Here is a 21,271-nt window from a genome sequence, read left to right on the forward strand (position 1 = left end):
ATGTTTCAGTTCTTTTTTAAAAATTATACTTACTTTATTTTACTATTATTTTATTTTTATTATAGTACTATGACATGCCTTAGTTGTACCTGCCTTTTAATTTATTATTTTTTAATTTTTAAATATATTTTTTCAGTTCTACTTTTGATTGATGGTGTAAAAAGGACCAAATGTTTTCCCCAGGAAATGGGGAAAGTGCATGATTATGGAGGTATGAGTGTTGCACAAAGAAAGACTCCACTTGAAGAACACCATGTGTTAACCTTCATGCTCTTCCTGTCCCCTAGTTGCTGGTAACATGTCACTGACAGAGATGTTTACATTATGACTAGAAGGCTTCCTCATCTGACCCGCCTAGGTCAGAATGAAAACTGGTAATTAACAGGTGGAACCCTAAGATTCAATGGTGTAGAAAAATTTTCTCAATTTTGAATCATTTCTAAAATTTTATTTTTATATTTCACAACTAGAGGCCCAGTGCATGAATTTGTACACCTTGAAAGGAACTGTGGGCTGCGAGGCAGGGGTGGGCACAGGGATGGGTCTTGGCCCATCCTCCGTGCCCCTGTCCAGCCCAACCTGGCACAGCCCCCCTTTCCCTGCCTTCTGGAAGCCCCAATCCTGCTGAAGGCACTGGCCCCACTTGCACCCACTGATGGCATGGAATGATTGGGGCCAGCTCCTGCAGTGGATGAGAGTGGCGGCTGCTGCCCCGATTGCCCCTCAGGAGCAAGTGGAGGTGGGGAAGCCCTGAGGGGCGATCAGGGCCAGCAGCCACTGCTTGCAGCCTACAGCGCCAAGAGATCAGGGCCAGCTCGGGGTGCTGGCAGCGGGTGAGGGAAGCAGCTCTGGTGTCTGCAGTGGGTGAGAGCCCTGGGCAGAACCGTGGCATATGGGAGCAAAGAATTTTCAGTAACCACCAGAGGCTCGCCCCGATGACAGTGACCGGCGCCCCGCCTTGGTCTGGTGTCCTCGCTCACCTGCTCCACCATCCTGCCACAGCTGATGCCTGCCATGTTCCACATGTGCCCCCTGGTGGTCAGCACACATCATAGTGACCAGTTGTTTTGTTGTTTGGTTGTTCTGCTGTTTGGTCTATTTGCATATTAAGGTTTTAAAACCAAACAACCAAGGGGTGATTGGGGCAGCAGCCACCACTCGCACCTGCTGACAGTGCTGGCCCCAATTGCTCCACACCATCAGCGGGTGTGAGTGGGGCCGGCATTGTTTGTGCATAGGAGCAGCGGCAGCAGGAGTGGGGCTGTTGGCAGACAGGGGACCGGGGGTCGCAGCAGGAGGGGCTGAGCAGGGATCACAGAGGATGGGCTGAGACCTGTCTCTATGCTCACCCCTGCCTCACAGCCCACAGTTCCTTTCAAGGTGCATGAATTCATTCACTGGGCCCCTAGTATATAGATAATAGCTGCTACCTCTCAGCTCAAATGAGCTGAGCTCTATCACTGATTGTCTTCCCCATCAGACTTTGCATTACAAAGTGCAGGTACTCAGACTGTGTGGGTGATGATTTTATCCATAGTAAGTAGTTTAGCACATGAATAGAGGATAAATTAACTGGTATGTATAGAATTGAATTGAAATTCTGAGTATTCAGGCAAGCTGTAGAATGTACAATTGGATTTCACATTCTTCTTATTCAAATATTCTTACTAGAATAATCTGAGAAAGGGATAAAAACACAGTGATTGAGTGCCAAGCTGGTGTAGGTCCTAGAACATACTGAAGCATTAACTTTCCCAAATGTTCCACATGGTGGCGCCCCATTGATATTGTTCTTAAGTTTCTGTTCTTTTTTAGTTTCATTTCCACTGAAACTGAATTTAACTTTCATTTCTCACTCCTGCTGTGTGGAGACACTCCTCTGTGGAGAACTCATTTCCGAATTGGTGAGTGACTCTTGACCAGACCTACACTTGATCTTCTCCACTGAGTTAAGACTCCTGAAAGTAAGTGGGGCAGTTTCTTGGGGGAGCAGACTGACTGTTTGGTGTCTTAAATTGTGGTTCTGAAGCTGCTCTGCTTGTGGGTGTCTCTGCTGAGGTGGCAGAAAAGAGAAACACTGCATCTGGGGGAAGAGTGATTTCTAAAGAAGGGAGGTTTGAAAGAGTAGAGTCTTATTTGTTTCTGAGAGGGACTATTATTTCTCCAGGCTGAGTTACCCTCATTTTCTTCTTATTCTGTATTTTTGACTCTCTACCTTGCCAAAGTGATCCAGAATACTTTTTTTTCCAGACAGAAAATCTCTTCCTCCTATTCTCCAGTGAAACCTGTGAGGTGGCGCTCTGTTTTCCCTTTTCGTAAAGCCCTGGTGAGGCCAGCAGGAGTGAGAGGCCTTGTCAGGGTGCATGTGGGAAAGGATGGGATCTCTTGAAACTGGTCCTCTTACTCTTTTGTTAAATTATCATTTTTTTTTTAAAATAAAAGCTTTTTCTTAAAAGTACAGCAAGCTTGCAGACAACAAGCTTCATCTAGCTATAGGGGGCAACAGACATTATGACAAAGAATTCAGATGTTAAAACAGGAATGGAATTTAGGATCAACATTGTCCCAGTTACAAGAAACAGCTCATTTCTGGCCAGATTTCTTAATTATGCAAGTGTCCTGGGGTCCCTTTCCCTTGGCCTTTGCTTTCACTTCCTTAAGTTTCTTATACTCTTTTTTTTTCTTCTGCTCAAATGACATATCTTCCTCATCCATCTCCTTGGCCTGCTTCGTGGGCTGTTTCAGGGGCTTTTTCTTGCCACCTTTCAGACTAGACATGACACCTGCTGCCCCTTCCCATGATCTGATTCTTTTACTCTTGTCTTGGTAACTTCTGGGAAGTTGTTCACAACCTTCCTGATAAATGTACGGTCCTTTGGCAAGCTGATGAGAGAGGATGGATGATCAGATTGCTGCCCATCTCTGTAGCTCCTATGTGGTCACTTGTCTCTCTGGAGGTTCAAGAACAGGGAATTTTCTTCCCACTGAGAGCCACATCTCACTGTTACCTCAGTGCATCCCAATAATATTGGTTATAATCTATTTCTTGCAACCTCTCCCTCTATTTGTTTTTGTCTCTTTAAATCTGTGCTGTAGCGGAGAGAACAATGAATGGCAATATTGAGGGCAATATGTTTCTCAATAATTCTACCTATTTTAAAAATGACCTTGACCTCTGTAAGTCATTTATTTTATTTGCACATTTTGAAGGAAAAAGCACTCTTTTTATTCTTTAAATTTATTTTTCTTTCTTTATTATTTTTCAATTACAGTTGATATTCGATATCATTTTGTATTACTTTCTGGTGCACAGCATCCCTCTAACCTGTGAGGTGGAGCCTTGTTTAGACAATCATATAAATTAAAAAAGTGTTTTTCCCCTAATCGTACCCACCTGCATCATACATAATTATTAAAATATTATTGACTACATGCCCTATGCTGTACTTTTATATTTCCATGACTATTTTGTGACTGCCAATTTGTACTTCTGAATCCAAGAAGGGAATACTCTTATCAAAAATACATATATAAGAAATAAATAGGCCAAGGTGATTTCTAAATTACAACTGCTTATAAAATGGTTAGTGATGAAATGACCTCTGTATTATGTCTTTGATGTTTCTGTAGGTGTCTTTGGGGGAATGAGTTTGAGGGTATGGGAAGGCTCTGTGTGAGACAGGAGTGCTAGCAGGTAAACACTTCTCAGGTATTGGGGAACTGCTAATTAATGAGAATAAAGATGAAAGCTGATAAGAAAAATGTCTATCTATGGAGAGATGGGGAATGGGGAACTTCTAGTTTTGTATATTCACCAAACTTTGTGTTCTTGTTCTTGTGCGATGCACTGTTATAGGTACTGAGTACATCAGTGGACAAAAGAAATATGTTATACACTAGGTAGTAAAAATAAGAAAAATATATTAAGGGTACAGCAAGCAATAGTATTGGCAGTTTATAATAGATAAGTTAGAGCAGGTCATTCTGATAAGAGACATGTGAGGTGGAAGACAGAATAAAATGTAAGAAGGAGCCATGCTGACATCGGGGAGAGCATTCCATTCAGAGATAAGCAAGTGTAAAATCTGAGGGGCAGCAGTGGGTTTTTATTTTTATTATGGGAAAGAAAGGCAGGAGAGATGAACCTCAATGACTGCCTGTGAAGTGAGAGAATTCAGACCCAAAGGATCATCTACAATAATAAAAGCATAATATGCAAATCAACTGAATGACCGAACAGCACAATGACCATCCGGACGACCTTCTGGATGACCACACTATGACACGCACTGGCACCAGGCCAGTCAAGGCAGGCACGATGCGATTGGCCAGGGGTCCCGCCATTGCCCCATGATCGCCCCGCAGAGGGAGGCCCAGGCCACCCTCTGCAGGGCGATCGATGGGGGTCTCAGTGGTCGATTACCCCAAAGAGGGAGGCCCAGGCCACCTGGCTGGTGGCCATAGAGGGAGGCCCAGGCCATCCAGCGGGCGGCACTGCAGCAGGTGGCCTCCCTCTGCGGGGCAATTGATCTGAGGGCCCCGCGATAGATTGCCCACAGAGGGAGGCCCAGGCCACCAGCTAGTGATGCTGTGGTGGGTGTGCAGGGCTGGCCAGTGATCGCCCCCAGAGGGAAGCCCAGGCCAGCCAAAAGATCGCACCCCACACCTGTCACCTGCAAAGGGAGGTGACCAGTGGTGGGGGCCAGGGGGGGCAATGCAGCACAGATGGCAGGCAGTGGCAGCGGCAGGGGTGGGCCGTCTGCTGGCAGCCAGGGGAAGGAAAGCCCCAATAGGCCCTGTTTGCCAGCCAGGCCTAGGGACCCTACCTGAGGGGTCCTGGATTGCGAGAGGGCACAGGCTGGGCTGAGGGACACTCCCCACACCCTGTGCACAAATTTTGTGCACTGGGCCTCTAGTATATTATATTTTTTCTGTTATGAATTAATCAGAAAAAGTAAATTTGTAAAAACACAAGGGAGATTAATGGTAGCCTAAGGCTCGGGGTCAGAATGGGGGTGACTGCTAATGGCATTAAGCTTGTTTTCAAGCAATAGAAATGTTCTAAAATTAGATTGTGGTGATAGTTATTCTGTTTAATAAATGTAGTAGAAACTTTTGTACTCTTAAAATGAATGCATGCAATGTAAATATAACTCAATAAAACTGTTCAAATAAAGTAAGCCATGCAAGTGTAAAAGGCCAGGGGGCTGCAGTGGGGTTACTGTATCTAACCTGTTGGATGTGTTTGCAGGTGAGAAATAATAGACAAGAATAATGGATGGGTAACATAAAGCTCTCGGTAGGAAGGACCTCAAGTTGTTCTCTATTGAGTAGAAGAAGAGAAAATAGCAATCATTGCCTTGATGGGATGAAATTTATCATGTGACATAAACTAAGATAAAGTGTTTGAAATTATTACAAAGGGACTTTTTCATTCTATCACTGACTACTCTTCTCTGTCTCTTTTCCTTTCTTTACTGAATATTAAAGTTTTGTCCTGTTCTAAATGTTTGCACAATCAGTATCCTTTCTATTCCTGCCTTTCTTATCCTGCCGCCTTCAATATTCCCAGCCTTGCAGGTGTCTGTGAGCAAGAAGAGCCTCTGGAGTCAGGACAGGAAGAAGCAGGAGAGCGTGGCAATGGATTTTTCATCACAAGGGAGCATCAATGAGCAGGTGATCTGCCGCATCTGCCTGCAGCTCCTGACAGAACCCATGAGCCTGCACTGTGGCCACAACTTCTGCCAACTCTGCATCGCTGCAAATGAGTCAGAGAGCTTCTTTGGAGGGCAATGTCGCTGTCCTGTGTGCCAGAGCACATACGACCCTTGGAACCTCATGCCTAATAAGGAGTTGGACAACATAGTGAAGAAAATCAGAGAACTCAACATGTGGCCACACCAGCAGCAGAGGAGTGATCTCTGTGAGCAACATGATCTCTGTGAGCAACATGATCTCTGTGAGCAACATGATCTCTGTGAGCAACATGGGGAAAATCGCCATCTCTTCTGTAAGGAGGATGGGAAGGCCATTTGCAGCCATTGTGTCCAGGAGCACCCATGTCACCAAATACTCCTCGTGGAGGAGGTGGTCAAGGAATGTCAGGTAGGCCCCAGAGTGTGGAAACATTGGGCAGAATGTTACCTGAAGTGAAATCTTTACTGCTTAATCCTATTTCTTTCCCTTGTCATCATAGAACTGAGTGCTGCATTCTCTTTGATATCCTTGGCTTAGCTTCTGAGGCCTGAGGGACATTGCTGGGCATTCATTCATTCTCTTCAGTAATATGCATATCAAAGAGAAGTTGTATGAGTGAGAATTTCTCAAGGTAAATTCTGATTGCCCCCATGAACATATGGAACTTTTAGGAACATGGTTGGTTAGATCTGGGAAGAGTGTTCTTGAGGAGAAAGGACTTTGCTTGCTGCAGGATCAGTTCTTTCTTTAGGAAAAGAGAAATCCAAACTACTTGATACAGAGATGGAAACTTGCATCACTCTGGGATAAAGAACACACATGCTTCCTCAGATTTCTGTCTGCATTCTCAGTTCTAATTGCTAGCTTCAGTTCTGAAATTCTAGTCTCTTCTTAGATGACCCTGATTTCTCCATTTATCTGCTATTCAGGTGCTGAGAAAGCTCATAGCTTGACTTTGGTGGTTCCTTTCTCACAGGAGAAACTCCAGGTGGCTGTGGACAGGCTGATGAAGGAGGAGCAGGAAGCTGAGAGGTTGGAAGCTGTCATCAATGAAGAGAGAGATACCTGGAAGGTAAAAAGACATTATTCCTGAGGCAGTTCTGAAACATCAAAATGGGCCCCTTGCTCCTTGTTACCTCAGACTTGATGAGTCCAGAAGACTTGTGCTTAGTCCTCATTCAATTCCTTTCCTATTGAGGGTTAGGAATTACAGAGTAGACACTCCCAAGTGAAAGCAACTATTTAGAGGCAAAGACATAGAGTGGACCAATGTAAAAGTGATTCATGCAGCCATGTCCCATTTCTATAATCAAGTTTGAGGTTCTGATACTTCCAGAAGAAATGTTAAGGAAGGCCCAGGATTCCCTATTTTGGAGATGTGGGTGAAGGAGTTCCATATAAAGTGTGGTATTGTTATCCAGGCCTCATCCAGGTAGCACATGTATTTCCTGATGGGTCATGAGAAAGCAGACTTGAATGAATTGCTTTGGGAACAGCTCAAAGAAAATAGTAGGGAAAAAAATGCCTTTTTCAGGAATGGCTCACTTCCTTTTACCTTCTAACTGCCTGAGGAAAATATTGTATTGGCTTTCCAAGGCCCATGAAAAGTAGGTCCTCAGCTAAGCATTCTGACTGCCTCTTTTTCTTCTCATCACTAAAGAGTCGTATGCAGAGTGAGAGAGAGAGGATTCTAGAAGGGTTTGAGAAAATGAGAGACGTCCTGAAGAAAGAAAAGGAAAGGGAACTGCAAAAGCTGGATGACAATGAAGTGCATGTGCTGGATAACTTGACGGTGGCTAAAGACCAGATGGTCCAGCAGAGGCAGTACACGAGAGAGCTCATCTCAGATCTCCAGCGTCATATGTGTGAATCATCAATGGACAGGCTGCAGGTAGGACTTGGGATGGAGATCCTATATATGAGATTTGGGGGAATTATAGAGATTAGGTTTCCTTCCCCTCTGGGTCTCTGCACTTCCTTCCTCATTGAAAGGTTCCTTTGACCCCTCAGTGCTCCTTCTCTGTCATTCATTTCATGAGTCATTGGGAAAATTCAATGTACAAATGACAAGGGAAACTCACATTATTATTTTATAAAGTGCTGTCAAAAATTTGAGAGAGGATTTCTTATTGTATTCTATTATCGTGTAGCATTTATAAGGCATTTCTTCACCAAGCTTAGACAAGCAACTCATATCTCTCTTTATGTTAGGTTTTGTTGTTGTTTTGTTAAGGGCTAGGAAATGTGATACCTGTGTGAGGGATGAGAATATATGATTGTGTGTGTGTGCTTGTGCGTGTGTATGTATGTATGTATGTATGTAAGTGTGTGTTTTTGTGCTGGCTAGAAAAGGATGGGGTAAATATAGCAATTTGATAAAGGGATTGTACCTGGTATTAATGTTATTCTTTCCCATGGAATTAGCTGCATGACTAATCTTAGCTATGAAGCGTATTGGGAAATTGAGGAAATTTCAGATTTTCTCTGCTTGACTTCTTGCCATTCTTTTTTGCTAGCTGAACAAGAATTTCTTAACTTTGGTTCCAATACTAAAGTAACCAATTTCCGTCTGCTGGATCTTTACTTCTTCCTCAAAAAACTTATTTTTGAAGTATAAATTACATTTAAAAAATCTACCCTTTCTAAGTATACAACTCAAAGATTTTTAGTAAATATATTGAATTGTTAAACTGTGCACAAACAAGTTCAACATTTTTGAAAAAAATTTCTCCCTTCTTCCAGGGAATTATTTTGGCACCTTTGTGAAAGGTCAATTTTCTCTATTATATTTTTGGGTTATCATTCTTTTATATGAATTTCTATATTTTTGCACTGATATTCTAAATGTTTTTTTACTATGGCTTCATAGGAAAATTTGAAATTGGATAGGGTAATTTTCTAACTCCCCCCGCCCCCCCAAAAAAATTGTTTGAAAAATAGTGAAACAATTTTATTGAGTTCTAATTCAAAACATTCTATTCAATTCCATTTCAAAACAATTCTATTTTATGTTAGTAGATCTCTAAGGAGACAAAAGCTCTTCTGTCCCAGAGATTGGGAGAATTCTACTGCCATCTAGGGGGTAGAAGCCAGAGATGCTGCTCATCCACAACAAACCACAAGGCAGACTCCATTGCAATTACCTGGGCCAGAAATATTGTCCTAGGTCCATTGAATTTTCTGTTAAAATTGTTGTGTATATTTTTAATTTTTATTAAAAGCCTGATGTGATTTTTATAGAGTGAGGAAATGGCAGTCAGCTAAGAAATGGACAGTATGGGACAGTTGTTTGTCCAATGACATTCAATTACTTTTTTGGGAGTGGGGGGTAACCACCTTTTGAATTACTTTTTGAGTAATTCCAGTTCATGTAGTTGGTTAGTACTAGCACCATGGATGTATATGTTTCTCAGTTCTAGGTAAATCAGCATATTTAATTTCTATAGGTTTACCAAAGATGCAGTGATTACTTTAAGATATGCATCTGACCCATTCAGGGCAATGATTTGTATGCCTTAGAATTTTATTGTAATGACTAGAAAGAAAAATTCTCTTTCCCTCTAGGTGATATAATAGGGATTATCATTTAAACCAGGATGTTCAAGTTGATACCATATAGAGAATGAAGGGAAAGTTCATATAGGCAAGTAGAAAATAGAATTTTTGGAAGAAAGAACTGATGCTGATAATAAGATTCTTCCTAGAAATCTAGCTAATGCAAAAGTTCTGCTTGCCCCTGAGTTTCTATTTTTTGCTTTTAAATTTAAGCCAGTTTTAGCTGGGCTTTTGTTATAAACAATAACAATGAAAAACATAATACAGACAGTAAAATTTTTTTTGAGGGAGTATAGCCAACTATAGGCCAAGGCTTTGCTGATATGAAAGAGTTTAGACTAAAGGGGGAAACCGAATATGTTGGTGAATTTATGTTCAAAGAAATAAGGCAAATAATATTATGATGGGGAAGAGAAGATGGCTAAAAGAGGCTTAGCATATGGACTGGATTGGCTTATACAATATTGGAATTCAGGGTAAGATATACTTTCTAAGACAGTGATGAAGTGGATATTAATACCATTCTGGAAAATGGGATGTAAATATCTGGGAATCAGTCAATTACATTTTAGGCTTCCTCTGCTGCTGGTTTCTGTGGCTTATTTCACACTTACACATTGATGAGATTCCCTTGGGGTAGTGCATAGAATGTACATAGAGTGAGTAGAGGGAGGCCGGAGAAAAAACATTTGCTTGATGTGCTAGTTTGCTTGTTCCTAGAACAAAATAAAATATCCATTCTAAGAAATGGAATTATTAATTATTCATCTTTGATTCTGCAGAGGGTGGAATGATGTCTACAAAATAGATTTCCCTTTGTCACTAGAATACATAATGAATTAAGGGGGTGTTCTCATGAATATTTTTAAAGAAATAGTAGGCCTCCTTCCTGCTTTTTATTTTGTATTTAATTATTTATTGTTGAAATTATTACATATGTCCCCCTTTTCCCCATTGTCCTCTCCCAGCCTCCCCTGACCCCCCAAGCCCAGGCCTTCACACCCCACTGTCTGTGTCCATTGGTTATGCTTAAATGCATGCAAGTTCTTTGGTTGATCTTCCCCCCCCTAGTCCCCACCCACCCTTCCCTGCCTTCCCTCTGAGGTGTGATGGTCTGTTCAATGATTCTATGTTTCTGGATTTATTTATTTATTTTAAATATATTTTATTGATTTTTTTACAGAAAGGAAGGGAGAGGGATAGAGAGTTAGAAATATCAATGAGAGAGAAACATTGATCAGCTGCCTCCTGCACATCCCCTACTGGGGATGTGCCCACAACCAAGGTACATGCCCTTGACCAGAATCGAACCTGGGACCCTTCAGTTCACAGGCTGATGCTCTATCCACTGAGCCAAATCGGTTAGGGCTGGATTTATTTTTATTCATCAGTTTATGTTGTTCATTATATTCCACAAATGAGTGAAATCATGTGATACTTATTTTTCTCTGACTGGCTTATTTCACTTAGCATAATGCTCTCCAGGTCCATCCATGCTGTTGCAAATAGAAAGAGTTCTTTCTTTTTTATAGCAGTGTAGTATTCCAATGTGTAGAAGTACCACAGGTTTTTAATCCACTCATCTGCTGATGGGCACTTAGTCTGTTTCCAAATCTTAGCTGTTGTAAATAGCACAGCTATGAATATAGGGATACATATATTCTTTCTGATTGGTGTTTCTGATTTCTTGGGATATGTTCCTAGAAATGGGATTGCTGGGTCAAATGGGAGTTCCATTTTTAATTTTTTGAGAAAACTCAATACTGTTTTCTGCATAGGCTGCACCAGTCTGCATTCCCACCAGGGGGGTTCCTTTTTCTCCACATCTTCCCCAGCACTTGTAGTTTGTTGATTTGTTGATGGTAGCCATTCTGACAAGTGTGAGGTGATACCTCATTGTTGTTTTGATTAGTGACTTTGGGCTTTTTAAAAATATATATATATTATTGATTTTTTACAGAGAGGAAGGGAGAGGGATAGAGAGTGAGAAGCATCGATGAGAGAGAAACATCGATCAGCTGCCTCCTGCACACCCCCTACTAGGGATGTGCCCGCAAACAAGGTACATGCCCTTGACCAGAATCAAACCTGGGACCCTTGAGTCCGCAGGCCGATGCTCTATCCACTGAGCCAAACCGGCTATAGTTGGGAATTTTTTTATATGTCTTCGACCTTCTGTACATTCACTTTCGAGAAGTGTCAATTTAGGTCCTTTGCCCATTTTGTTTTAAATTGGATTATTTATATTCCTTTTGTTATGTGGTATGACTTTTCTATAAATCTTAGAGATTAAACCCTTATCAGATGTAACATTGGCAAAAATGTTCTCCCATGCAAGGGCTCTCTTGTTATTTTGATGATGGTTTCTTTTGCTGTGCAGAAGCTTTTTATTTTGAGGTAGTCTAATTTATTTTCTTCTTAATTTCCATTGTCCTAGGAGATGTATCAGTAAACATTGCTATGAGATATCTCTGATATTTTGCTGTCTATGGATTCTTTTAAGATTTTTATGCTTTCCCATCTTACATTTAAGTCATTTATCCACTTTGAGTTTATTTTTGTGTATGGTGTAAGTTGGTGGTCAAGTTTTATTTTTTTGCATGTGTCTGTCCAATTTTCCCAACACCATTTATTGAAGAGACTGCCTTGACTCCACTGTATGCTCTTGCCTCCTTTGTCAAATATTAATTGAGCATAATGGTTTGGGCCAATTTCTGATTTCTCCGTTTTGTTTCATTGGTCTATATGTCTGCTCTTGTGCCAGTACCAGGCTGTTTTGAGAACAGTGGCTTTGTAATATAACTTGATGTCTGGTATTGTGATCCTTCCAACTTTGTTCTTTTTTCTCAGGATTGCTTCTTTGATCTCTTTGGTGACCAATCATTGTTTAATAGAATGCTATTTAGGCTCCAAGTGTTTGATTGTTTTCTATTGTTTTTACTGTAGTTTATTTCTAATTTTATGCCATTGTGAACTGAGAAAATGCTTGATATGATTTCAATCTTCTTGAATTTGTAGAGACTTCTCCTGTGTCCTAATATGTGGTTTATCTTTGAAAATGGCCCATGTGCACTTGAGAAGAATGTATATTACATGGCTTTGTGGTGAAATGTTCTGAAGATATCAGTTAGTTCCTTCTGATCTAGTGAGTTGTTTACCATTGCTGTTTCTTTGTTGATTTTTGTCTAAAAGATTTGTTCAGTGATGTATATATGGTATTCAAGTCCCCTACTATGATTGTATTGCTGTAGATCTCTCCCTTGATATCTTCTAGAAGTATTTTTATGTATTCGGGTGCTCCTGTATTAAGTGCATAAATGTTTACCAGAATTATATCCTCTTGTTGAATCGATCTCTTTAGTATTATGAAGTGGCCTTCCTTATTTCTTGTTATGGCCTCCACTTTGAGGTCTATTTTGTCAGATATAAGTATTGCTATCCCAGATTTTTTTTTCCATTTGCCTGAAAGATTTTTCCATCCGTTCACTTTCTGTCTGTGTGAGTCCTTTATTCTGCAGTGAGTCTCTTGTAGACAGTATATAAATATGGGTCATTTTTTCTTATATATTAAGATACCCTATGTCTTTTAATTGGGGAATTTAATCCATTTACATTTAAGGTTATCATTGATAGGTGCTTGTTTATTGCCATTTTTTAATTCTTTATGCCTGTATTCCTTCTTACCTTTATATTTCTTCTTTTTACAACAGTCTCTTTAGCATTTCTTGTGTTGCTGGCTTGGTGATAATAAACTCCCTTAGCCTTTTCTTGCCTGTGAAGATCCTAATTTCACCTCCAATTTTGAATAATAGCCTTGCTGGTTAGAGTATTTTTGGATTCAGTCCCTTGTTTTGCATCACTTTGTATACCTCATTCCATTCCCTTATGGCCTGATGTGTTTCTGTTGAGAAATAATTTTATAGTCCAGTGCAGCCGTGGGCAAACTACGGCCCGTGGGCCAGATCCGGCCCATTTGAAATGAATAAAACTAAAAAAAAAAAAAAGACCATACCCTTTTATGTAATGATATTTACTTTGAATTTATATTAGTTCACACAAACACTCCATGCATGCTTTTGTTCCGGCCCTCTGGTCCAGTTTAAGAACCCATTGTGGCCCTCGAGTCAAAAAGTTTGCCCACTCCTAGTCTAGTGGGAGATCCATTGTAGGTAACATTCTGTCTCTCTCTTGCAGCCCTTAAGATGCTTTCATTGTCATTAACATTTGCCATTGTAATTACAATGTGTCTTGGTGTGGGTCTTTTTGGGGTCATCTTGTTTGGGACTCTCTGTGCTTATGTGACTTTTTTCTTCCACAAGTCAGGGAAATTTTCTGTCATTATTTCTTCCAATAGGTTTTCTATTCCTTGTTCTGATTCTTGTCCTTCTGACACCCTTATTATGCAGAGTTTGCTTTGTTTCATGTTGTTCCAAAGCTCCCTTTATCTCTCCTGCTTTTTGATTTTTTTCCAATTGTTGTTCAGATTGGGCGTTTTTATTGACCTTGTCTTCTAACTCATTGATTGAGTCCTCTACTTCTGCTCGTCTACTGTTGAAGCCTTCCATTGTGTTCTTATTGCAGATATGTCATTCTTTATTTCTACTTAATTCTTACAAATGTTGATGAATTTCTCATCCAGACAGTTGAGCATCCTTATAATCATTAATCTGAATTCTTTCCATGACATATTGCTGGCCTCCTTTTCATTCATTTCTTTTTATGGAGATTTCACCTTTTCTTTCCTTTGGGGATTGTATCTTTGTCTCCCCACTTTGCTGTCTCTTTCTGGCCCTGGGCACCCTGCTTGGGGTCTGAGAGGTTGAAGCCCCTAGCAGTTCAATAGTCTGGGACTCCTTAGCTCAGAGGATGGATCTGTCATGAGTCTTACACCTTTATTGTCTTTGTTTTAAGTTGTACTCCCTTTTCCCATAGATCTGGCCCCTCTGCTGTCTGCTGCAGATGCTTGAGGTGGGCAGGGGTATGTGCACAGTTCCTCTGGTGTGCGACTCTCTGTGAGGATCCAGATCCCTCTGGCATGCAGTTCACTGTGCAGACCTAGCAACAGTGGCAGGGTGGTGCCCTAGTTCCTCTGGCAGCTCACTTGCAGTGCAGTCCTGGGGCCTGGATTGGGTGCCAGGTGATTCCAGCTGGCTCTGGCAAGGTGGTCCTGTGACCCAGGGCTTGGCATGCCAGGTGTCTCCATGTTGCACCAGCATCATGGTCCTGGGGCCCAGGCAGGGCACACGTCTGGTGGCTCTGGGTTGCAATAGCAGTGAAAACCTGGGGACTAAGTGGGGCTGGGGTGCAGGGTTCCCCTGGCTTGCACTCACAGTGTGGGGTCAGGGAACACCAGCAAGGAGGCATGGTTTACAGGGGTGGGCAAACTTTTTGACTCGAGGGCCACAATGGGTTCTTAAACTGGACCAGAGGGCCGGAACAAAAGCATGCATGGAGTGTTTGTGTGAACTAATATAAATTCAAAGTAAACATCATTACATAAAAGGGTACGGTCTTTTTTTTTTTTTAGTTTTATTCATTTCAAATGGGCCGGATCAGGCCTGTGGGCCGTAGTTTGCCCATGGCTGGTTTAGGAGGTCTCTATGGTGAGTGCTCACTGCATACATCTGGAAGCCTTCAGTGTGCTACTGCACCACTCATTGCCAGGGCTCAGTGCTGGTCCCACACAGATTATAGCTGGCAAGTGGCCCCCTGCACAGGTCTAGGGTGGTGTCTAGGCCGGTCTGGATGTTGGTGTGGCTGCGCTCCTGGCCTCCTCTGCTCCCATCTCTGCCTTTTAAATATATTCCATCTCCAGATCTTGGAAACACCTTTCTAACATCTTCACATGAGTCCTCTAGGATGGTTGTTTTGGTTCCTTTCTCTTCAATCCTCCCCCACCCCATATATTTATTCTGACCATCTATTTATTCAAGACATATTAGGGGGTGCTAGTGTATGAGGAAGAAGGTGAGTAAAACTTTATAGGTAGGAGGGCTTATCACTCATTTGAGGGTTGCCAAAATAAGGAATGTGTAGTTAAATTTGAATTGCAGATAAGCAACACATTATTTTTTAGTAGAAGAGTATCTTAAATATTGTAGAGCCCATGTTTTCACTAAAACATATTCGTGATATTTTCAAAATTAAATTTTAACTAGCCATTGTAATTTTCTAAATATGTCAACCTTACTCTTGATTTATGTTTTTTTTTCTCTTCTCCCCAGGATATGATTAACGCCATAAGAAGGTATGTGTATGTGAGACCAGGCATAATCCTTTTTGTGTGATGAAAGAATTATAACTATAAGAGTAATCGTGAATAAATCATAATTTTAAAGAATCATAGATGTGGGAAACTTGGGTATTACATTATTTCACCTGCTGATGACAGGTGAAACTGTAATGGTATGAAATTTGGGTGGTGGGAGGTCACAGAGTTAGGGATAATAGAAGCATTAGAAATAAGAGTCCCAAACAAGATGAATCCAAAGAAGCCTATACCAAGACACATCTTAATTATAATGCCACCTGGAAACTATTATATGCTAAGTGAAATAAGCTAATAAGAGCAAGACAAATATCATATGAGCTCACTTATTTGTGAAATCTAAGGAACAAAATGAATTGACCATCAAAATAAGAAACAAGGCATGGAGACTTGGACCACATTGACATATCTCAGGGGGGAGGAGGGGAGACAAGAAGAGATAAACCAAATAACTTACATACTTATATGTATAGCCCATGGACACATACAATAGTGTGGGGAAAGCCTGCAATGGGTAGAGAGGGGGTAAAGTGTGCAAAAATGGGGGACATCTGTAAAACTGTCAATAATAAAAAATACATTAAATTTTAAAAATTCCAAAGATTAAAGACAAAACGAGAATCTTAAAAGCAACAAGAGAAAAGCAGTTAGTTACCTATAAGGAGGTTCCCATAAGGCTGTCAGCTGATTTCTCAACAGAAACTTTACAAGCCAAAAGGGAGTGCCATGAAATATTCAAAGCGATGGAAAGCAAGGACCTACAGCCAAGATAACTACCCAGCAAAGTTATTATTTAGAATTGAAGGACAGTTAAAGTGCTTCCCAGACAAGAAAAAGCTAAATGCATTCATCGTCATCAAACTAGTACTACATGAAATGTTAAAGAGTCTTGTTTAAGAAGAAGAAATAAAAAGAAAGCTTAAAAAATATGAACAATAAAATGTCAATAAATGCATATCTATCAATAATTGAATGTAAATATCAAAATAAACAAACAAGCAGAACAGAAACACACTTAGATACACAGAACATTTTGACAGTTGCCAGATGGGAGGAAGGTTGGGGGGACTGGTGAAAATCTGAAGGTATTTAGAAATACAAATTAGTAGTTAAAGAATAGTCATGGGGCTGTAAAGTATAGTATAGGGGATATATTCAATAGTATTCTAATAACTCTGTATGGTGTCATATGTGTATGATATTTTGCGGGGATGATCACTTAATAAGTTTGATAATGTCTAATTACTGGGATGTACACCAAAACTAATATAATATTGTATGTGAACTGTAATTAAAAAATTTAAAAATGATTTTAAAAAAGAAAGAAATAAGAGGTTACAGTATCAGAATTCCATGATTTCACTCATTTTAGTCAAACCTTAGTCTCTTGCTTCTACACTTAATAGGTGCCTATCTTATCACTGGAAGGATCTTTTCCTCTTTCTCTGCTAGGCCCCCAAATTTTCCACAAAGATGGTTTCTTTATATTTCTTTTTCACCCTAATAATAGAAGAAACAAGGTCTTTCTAGGTGATGTTTTTTGGAGAGAAAGAAAGAAAGAAAGAAAGAAAGAAAGAAAGAAAGAAAGAAAGAAAGAAAGAAAGAAAGAGAAAGAAAGAAAGAAAGAAAGAAAGAAAGAAAGAAAGAAAGAAAGAAAGAAAGAAAGAAAGAAAGAAAGAGAAAGAAAGAAGCCTTAGGGAATAATGGCTTTAGTCCTGGTGTCAATAATAAATCTCTTTTTGTTTACACATATTAGCAACTTGTAGGAAAGGTGTCTTTCTTTGACTAAAGTTGCATACACACTTGGCAGCATCAAGCACATGAAATTCAGACTATTATTAATTTTGATGTATTAACTTCTCCTTTCTCAAATATTTGTAATGATTCCCCAGAGACTGTGACATTTTATGTTATGCTCTGCATCTGTATTGGGTTAATAGACTTAGAAAACACTTCAGACTTTCAATACAGAAGTCTCCCCCCCTCCCCCCCGCCCCGGCACTTGATAACCTAAAGCTCTCAGTAGCCAGGTTTTAGAGTCTCTCCACTAAGCATCTGCTTGGGGACCTTAATCTCTGGCCTCTTCCTGGAGGAACCACAGAGATGGCAGTGACGCCTCCATATGTGAAATACTTTTTATTAGAGGCACCAAACAACTTTTAAAGGTACCACCATTACATCTAATAGTGTATTATTTTAAGAAATGGAGAGCATGGGGTTGTTGTTGTTATTATTATTATTATTATTATTATTATTTTCATTTTGGTAGGATGAACATGAGCTTCTTGAGAATAAGTTCTTTCCAAGGTCACACAGAGGGTAGATAGAAAGGTAGACATGAAGATATTTCTTCTGGTTGCAGTGTCAGGGCCTTCACCTGTCCCTCCCTTAGGCTCTTCATTGAAGAGAATTCAAGTGAGAAGGCATCAATGGAATGAAAGGTGAGAAAGACAGCGGTCTTGGAGAGACAAAAGGTAATAAGTGTGAGGGATCAATTTTTGTCTTATCTAGGAGCGAGATCTGGACCTTGAAGAAGCCAAAAATTGTTTCCAAGAAACTAAGTAAATTCCGATTTCCAGATCTGAGTGGGATGCTGCAAGTGTTTAAAGGTGAGGAAAGCCAGAGGAAGGGTGTGTGAGATTCTTACAGTACCGGAGCACGTGGAGGAATGGATGTTGTTTCTATATGAGGATAAAAGAGAGGAGGTAGGCCTCACAAGAAGACATAGATACCATGTGCTGAAGATGTGAATACATATATATGGGAATGGCCAGGTGTCCTCCTTCACCAGTTGACAGCCTCAGAGGCTTCCCCACCCACTCAAGAGAAAGGGCAGGTTATCAGAGTTTCCTCCTTTGCTTCTAACATCATCATTGAAACTTTTGTCATTTCAGAGCTGGCAGAAGTCCAAAACTACTGGGGTAAGAAATTACAGGTTCTTCAAATCATCATGTTCTGATCCCATTTCAGAAGTTGTGCTTACTCTTAGGTCCCATGATCTCAAATACATGTGTTCCATCCAAACAGACATACATTCAACAGTTCTTAACTGATCTACTCCTCACTGACCCATTAACTCATGTTTCTCCCAGTCAATTCCCATATTCCTTCTCAAAATGTCACAAGACACATACCATGTTTAATTCACCTGACTATGTAATTTTTTCTACAGTGGACTTGACGCTGAATCCATTGAATGATGTTTCGAATGTTGTCGTTTCTGAAGATCAGAGACAAGTGACTGTTGAGAATGATATTATGTTTAGGAATGTATACTCATGTAACTTTTCTGCTTTTGATGTATGGGGAAGCCAAAATTTCTCTTCTGGGAAATGTTACTGGGAAGTTGATGTGTCTGGGAAAATTGCCTGGATTCTGGGGGTATACAGTAAAACAAGCAATCTCAATAGAAAGGAAAGCTCTGGGTTTGTTTTTAACCCCCAAACGAATTATTCAAATGCTTACTCCAGATTCAGACCTGAAAATGGCTACTGGGTTGTAGGGTTACAGAATGAATCTGAGTACAATGCCTTTGAGGACTCTTCCACCTCTGATCCCAAGGTCTTGACTCTTTCCATGCTTGTTCCTCCCCGCCGTGTAGGGGTTTTCCTAAACTATGAAGCAAGCACTGTCTCATTTTTTAATGTCACAAACCATGGGTCACTCATCTACAAGTTCTCTAAATGTCACTTTTCTCACACTGTTTATCCCTATTTCAATCCTTGGAACTGCCCAGTTCCCATAAAACTGTGCCCACCGAGCTCCTGAACATTCTCCCTCCCTCCCTCACTTCTGTGTAGCGACCCTTGTCCTGGGGCTCATCTCCTGCACCTGAGTTCACTGCTCCATTCAGACCTTCTCTTCCTTGCTGTCTCCCTTCTGTAGAACATTTATTGATTCTTGGGTTAGAAGAGAAGCTTATTTACTCAGTTACCCTTTCCTATATTATCAGCAAAAGGTATCTAAATCCTCTTATCAACAGAAAAGTATTAGTATAATACCTCTACCCTCCCATTTTTCCGAGTTTTCCTTTAACCCTAACTTGAAGAGACATTAGCCATGACTCTAGGACAATCCATAATCACTCCACAACTAAATAGTATTTTAGTGTATATCTATTTGTTGCCCAACATACAGCAGGTTGTCCAGAGAGTTTAGGGGGAGGGAACAAATGTAATATATGTACCAAGTGTGAACATTTTATGTTCAGTGTTTGAGTTTAAATCCTGTCTATTCTCTTACAAGGTGTGTAATGATGGATTTATTTTTGTTTCTTCTCATAAAATAAAAATTGGATTTTAAACTGCACCTAACTCTTAAAGATCTTTGTGAGAAACTGTCAACCAATGTAAAGCACCTATTTAAGGGTTCCGCACAATATAATAAATGTTTGCTCTCATGATCTCAGAAAAGTATGAGCTGTGTCAGTGTCCCGTGCAATGGATGTGTGCTCTTGAGAGGAACAGAAAATGATTCCACTGAAGCTCATTTGTCAAGTTCCCAACCTTTGATATCAAGTCTACTCCAGTCCCAGTCTTGAGTTACAGAACATTTTACATGGAGGCTGGAACTGTTTTAAGGCCCTTTATTGGGAACAGGTCAGAAAAAGAAAAAATATGAGTTCCCAAGATCTGTCCAGCAGAGAGAGCCATGTCTAGGGACAGCCACTCCTATTAGGGACAGCCTTTTGGTGTTCAGAGTTTGTCCTTGTGCTGAAAAGATAGATTTGAGTATCACATCCTATATACCGTATCATGTCCTTTTATTTTCCTTACTTTTAAAATCAGTTTCAAACTTTGATGAGGAATAGACTCACCCAAGATAATAAAGGAACTTTTCTTGGAGAAGCACACATTATAAATTAAGGCAGCTACTGTACAGAACCCAAATCAAGATATAGAGGTAATAACTTGTCCCAGTGGAATTAAAAGGAGAGTACTCATTCTTGGAAAGGTATGTACATGCACACTTATAGTTACACACACATACACACACATAGGTATATTTATTCAAGTTAATTTTGAAAAATATCATAAAAGAAAGAATTCCTTCAGGGAGTTAAAAAAATATATAAACTTATGAGATATGTCCCAATGTCCCACAGCTAAATAGTAGAAGAGACCAGATTAAAATGGGGTATGTGTTTCTCCAGTTCACGTGTCTTTTCGGCACTTCACTCCCCAAAAAAAGACTGAAGCCAAATTCCCTAGGATGTTTGATAGGAGAGAAAACCCATGAGATGCTGATTTACACAGGAGCTTGGAACATCATGGGAAAATATTCGGTGCCAAGAGATAGTGATTGATGTGCTCAATCCATGTAGATGTTAATGAAGCAGGAGCTGCTCATGGTAATGTTTAAAACCAAGTTGAATACTTAATGACCAGGGCGCTCTTCCACTAATAAGCTGTGGGACATTAGGTTTATTAATCTAGGAACTGAGTTTTATTTCACATATATGGTAGAAAGTTGGTATAGCAAGTAAAACAATCTATCTATCTATCTATATATATACTAGAGGCCCGGTGCACAAAAATTTGTGCACTGTGGGGGTGGGGCCCAGCCCAGCCTGTGGCCTCTCTCAGTCTGGGACCCCTTGGGAGATAACGACCTGCTGGCTTAGGCCTGCTCCCAGGTGGCAGAGGGCAGGCCCAATCCCTAGGTGCAGCCCCTGGTCAGGCTCAGAGCAGGGCTGATTGGGGAGTTGGGGCGCCGCCCCATCATGCACAAAGCAGGGCAGATCGGGAGGTT

At 40.5% G+C, this 21,271-nt stretch overlaps 1 protein-coding gene across 3 annotated transcripts; it reads left to right on the forward strand.

Moving 5' to 3' along the window:
• The first annotated feature begins 1,838 nt into the window (after positions 1 to 1,838).
• Positions 1,839 to 19,920, forward strand: LOC139017279 (E3 ubiquitin-protein ligase TRIM22-like). 3 transcript variants are annotated; one of them, XM_070425464.1, is made up of 8 exons: positions 1,839 to 1,904; positions 5,573 to 6,105; positions 6,674 to 6,769; positions 7,358 to 7,588; positions 15,477 to 15,499; positions 18,032 to 18,129; positions 18,415 to 18,441; positions 18,693 to 19,920. In XM_070425464.1, the coding sequence occupies exons 2-8, from the start codon at positions 5,641 to 5,643 to the stop codon at positions 19,286 to 19,288; spliced, it is 1,536 nt and encodes a 511-aa protein (XP_070281565.1). In that variant the 5' UTR covers positions 1,839 to 1,904; positions 5,573 to 5,640; the 3' UTR covers positions 19,289 to 19,920. The 3 variants fall into 3 exon arrangements, with proteins under 3 accessions (XP_070281565.1, XP_070281563.1, XP_070281566.1); XM_070425462.1 differs by having other exon boundaries at positions 1,850 to 1,964; XM_070425465.1 differs by lacking the exon at positions 18,415 to 18,441 and having other exon boundaries at positions 1,850 to 1,964.
• Positions 19,921 to 21,271: the final 1,351 nt, after the last annotated feature.

Source organism: Myotis yumanensis, unplaced genomic scaffold, assembly GCF_028538775.1.
Source record: "Myotis yumanensis isolate MYYU_CA2020_CCGP unplaced genomic scaffold, mMyoYum1.0.hap1 SCAF_10, whole genome shotgun sequence".
NCBI lineage: Eukaryota > Metazoa > Chordata > Mammalia > Chiroptera > Vespertilionidae > Myotis > Myotis yumanensis.

Excerpts from the sequence above, each read along its gene's own strand:
- LOC139017279 (XM_070425464.1), top strand. The coding sequence starts at position 5,641 with ATGGATTTTTCATCACAAGGGAGCATCAATGAGCAGGTGATCTGCCGC. Across the intron at positions 6,770-7,357 it reads AAGAGAGAGATACCTGGAAG|AGTCGTATGCAGAGTGAGAG; the intron begins GTAAAAAGACAT and ends TCATCACTAAAG. Across the intron at positions 7,589-15,476 it reads CATCAATGGACAGGCTGCAG|GATATGATTAACGCCATAAG; the intron begins GTAGGACTTGGG and ends TCTTCTCCCCAG.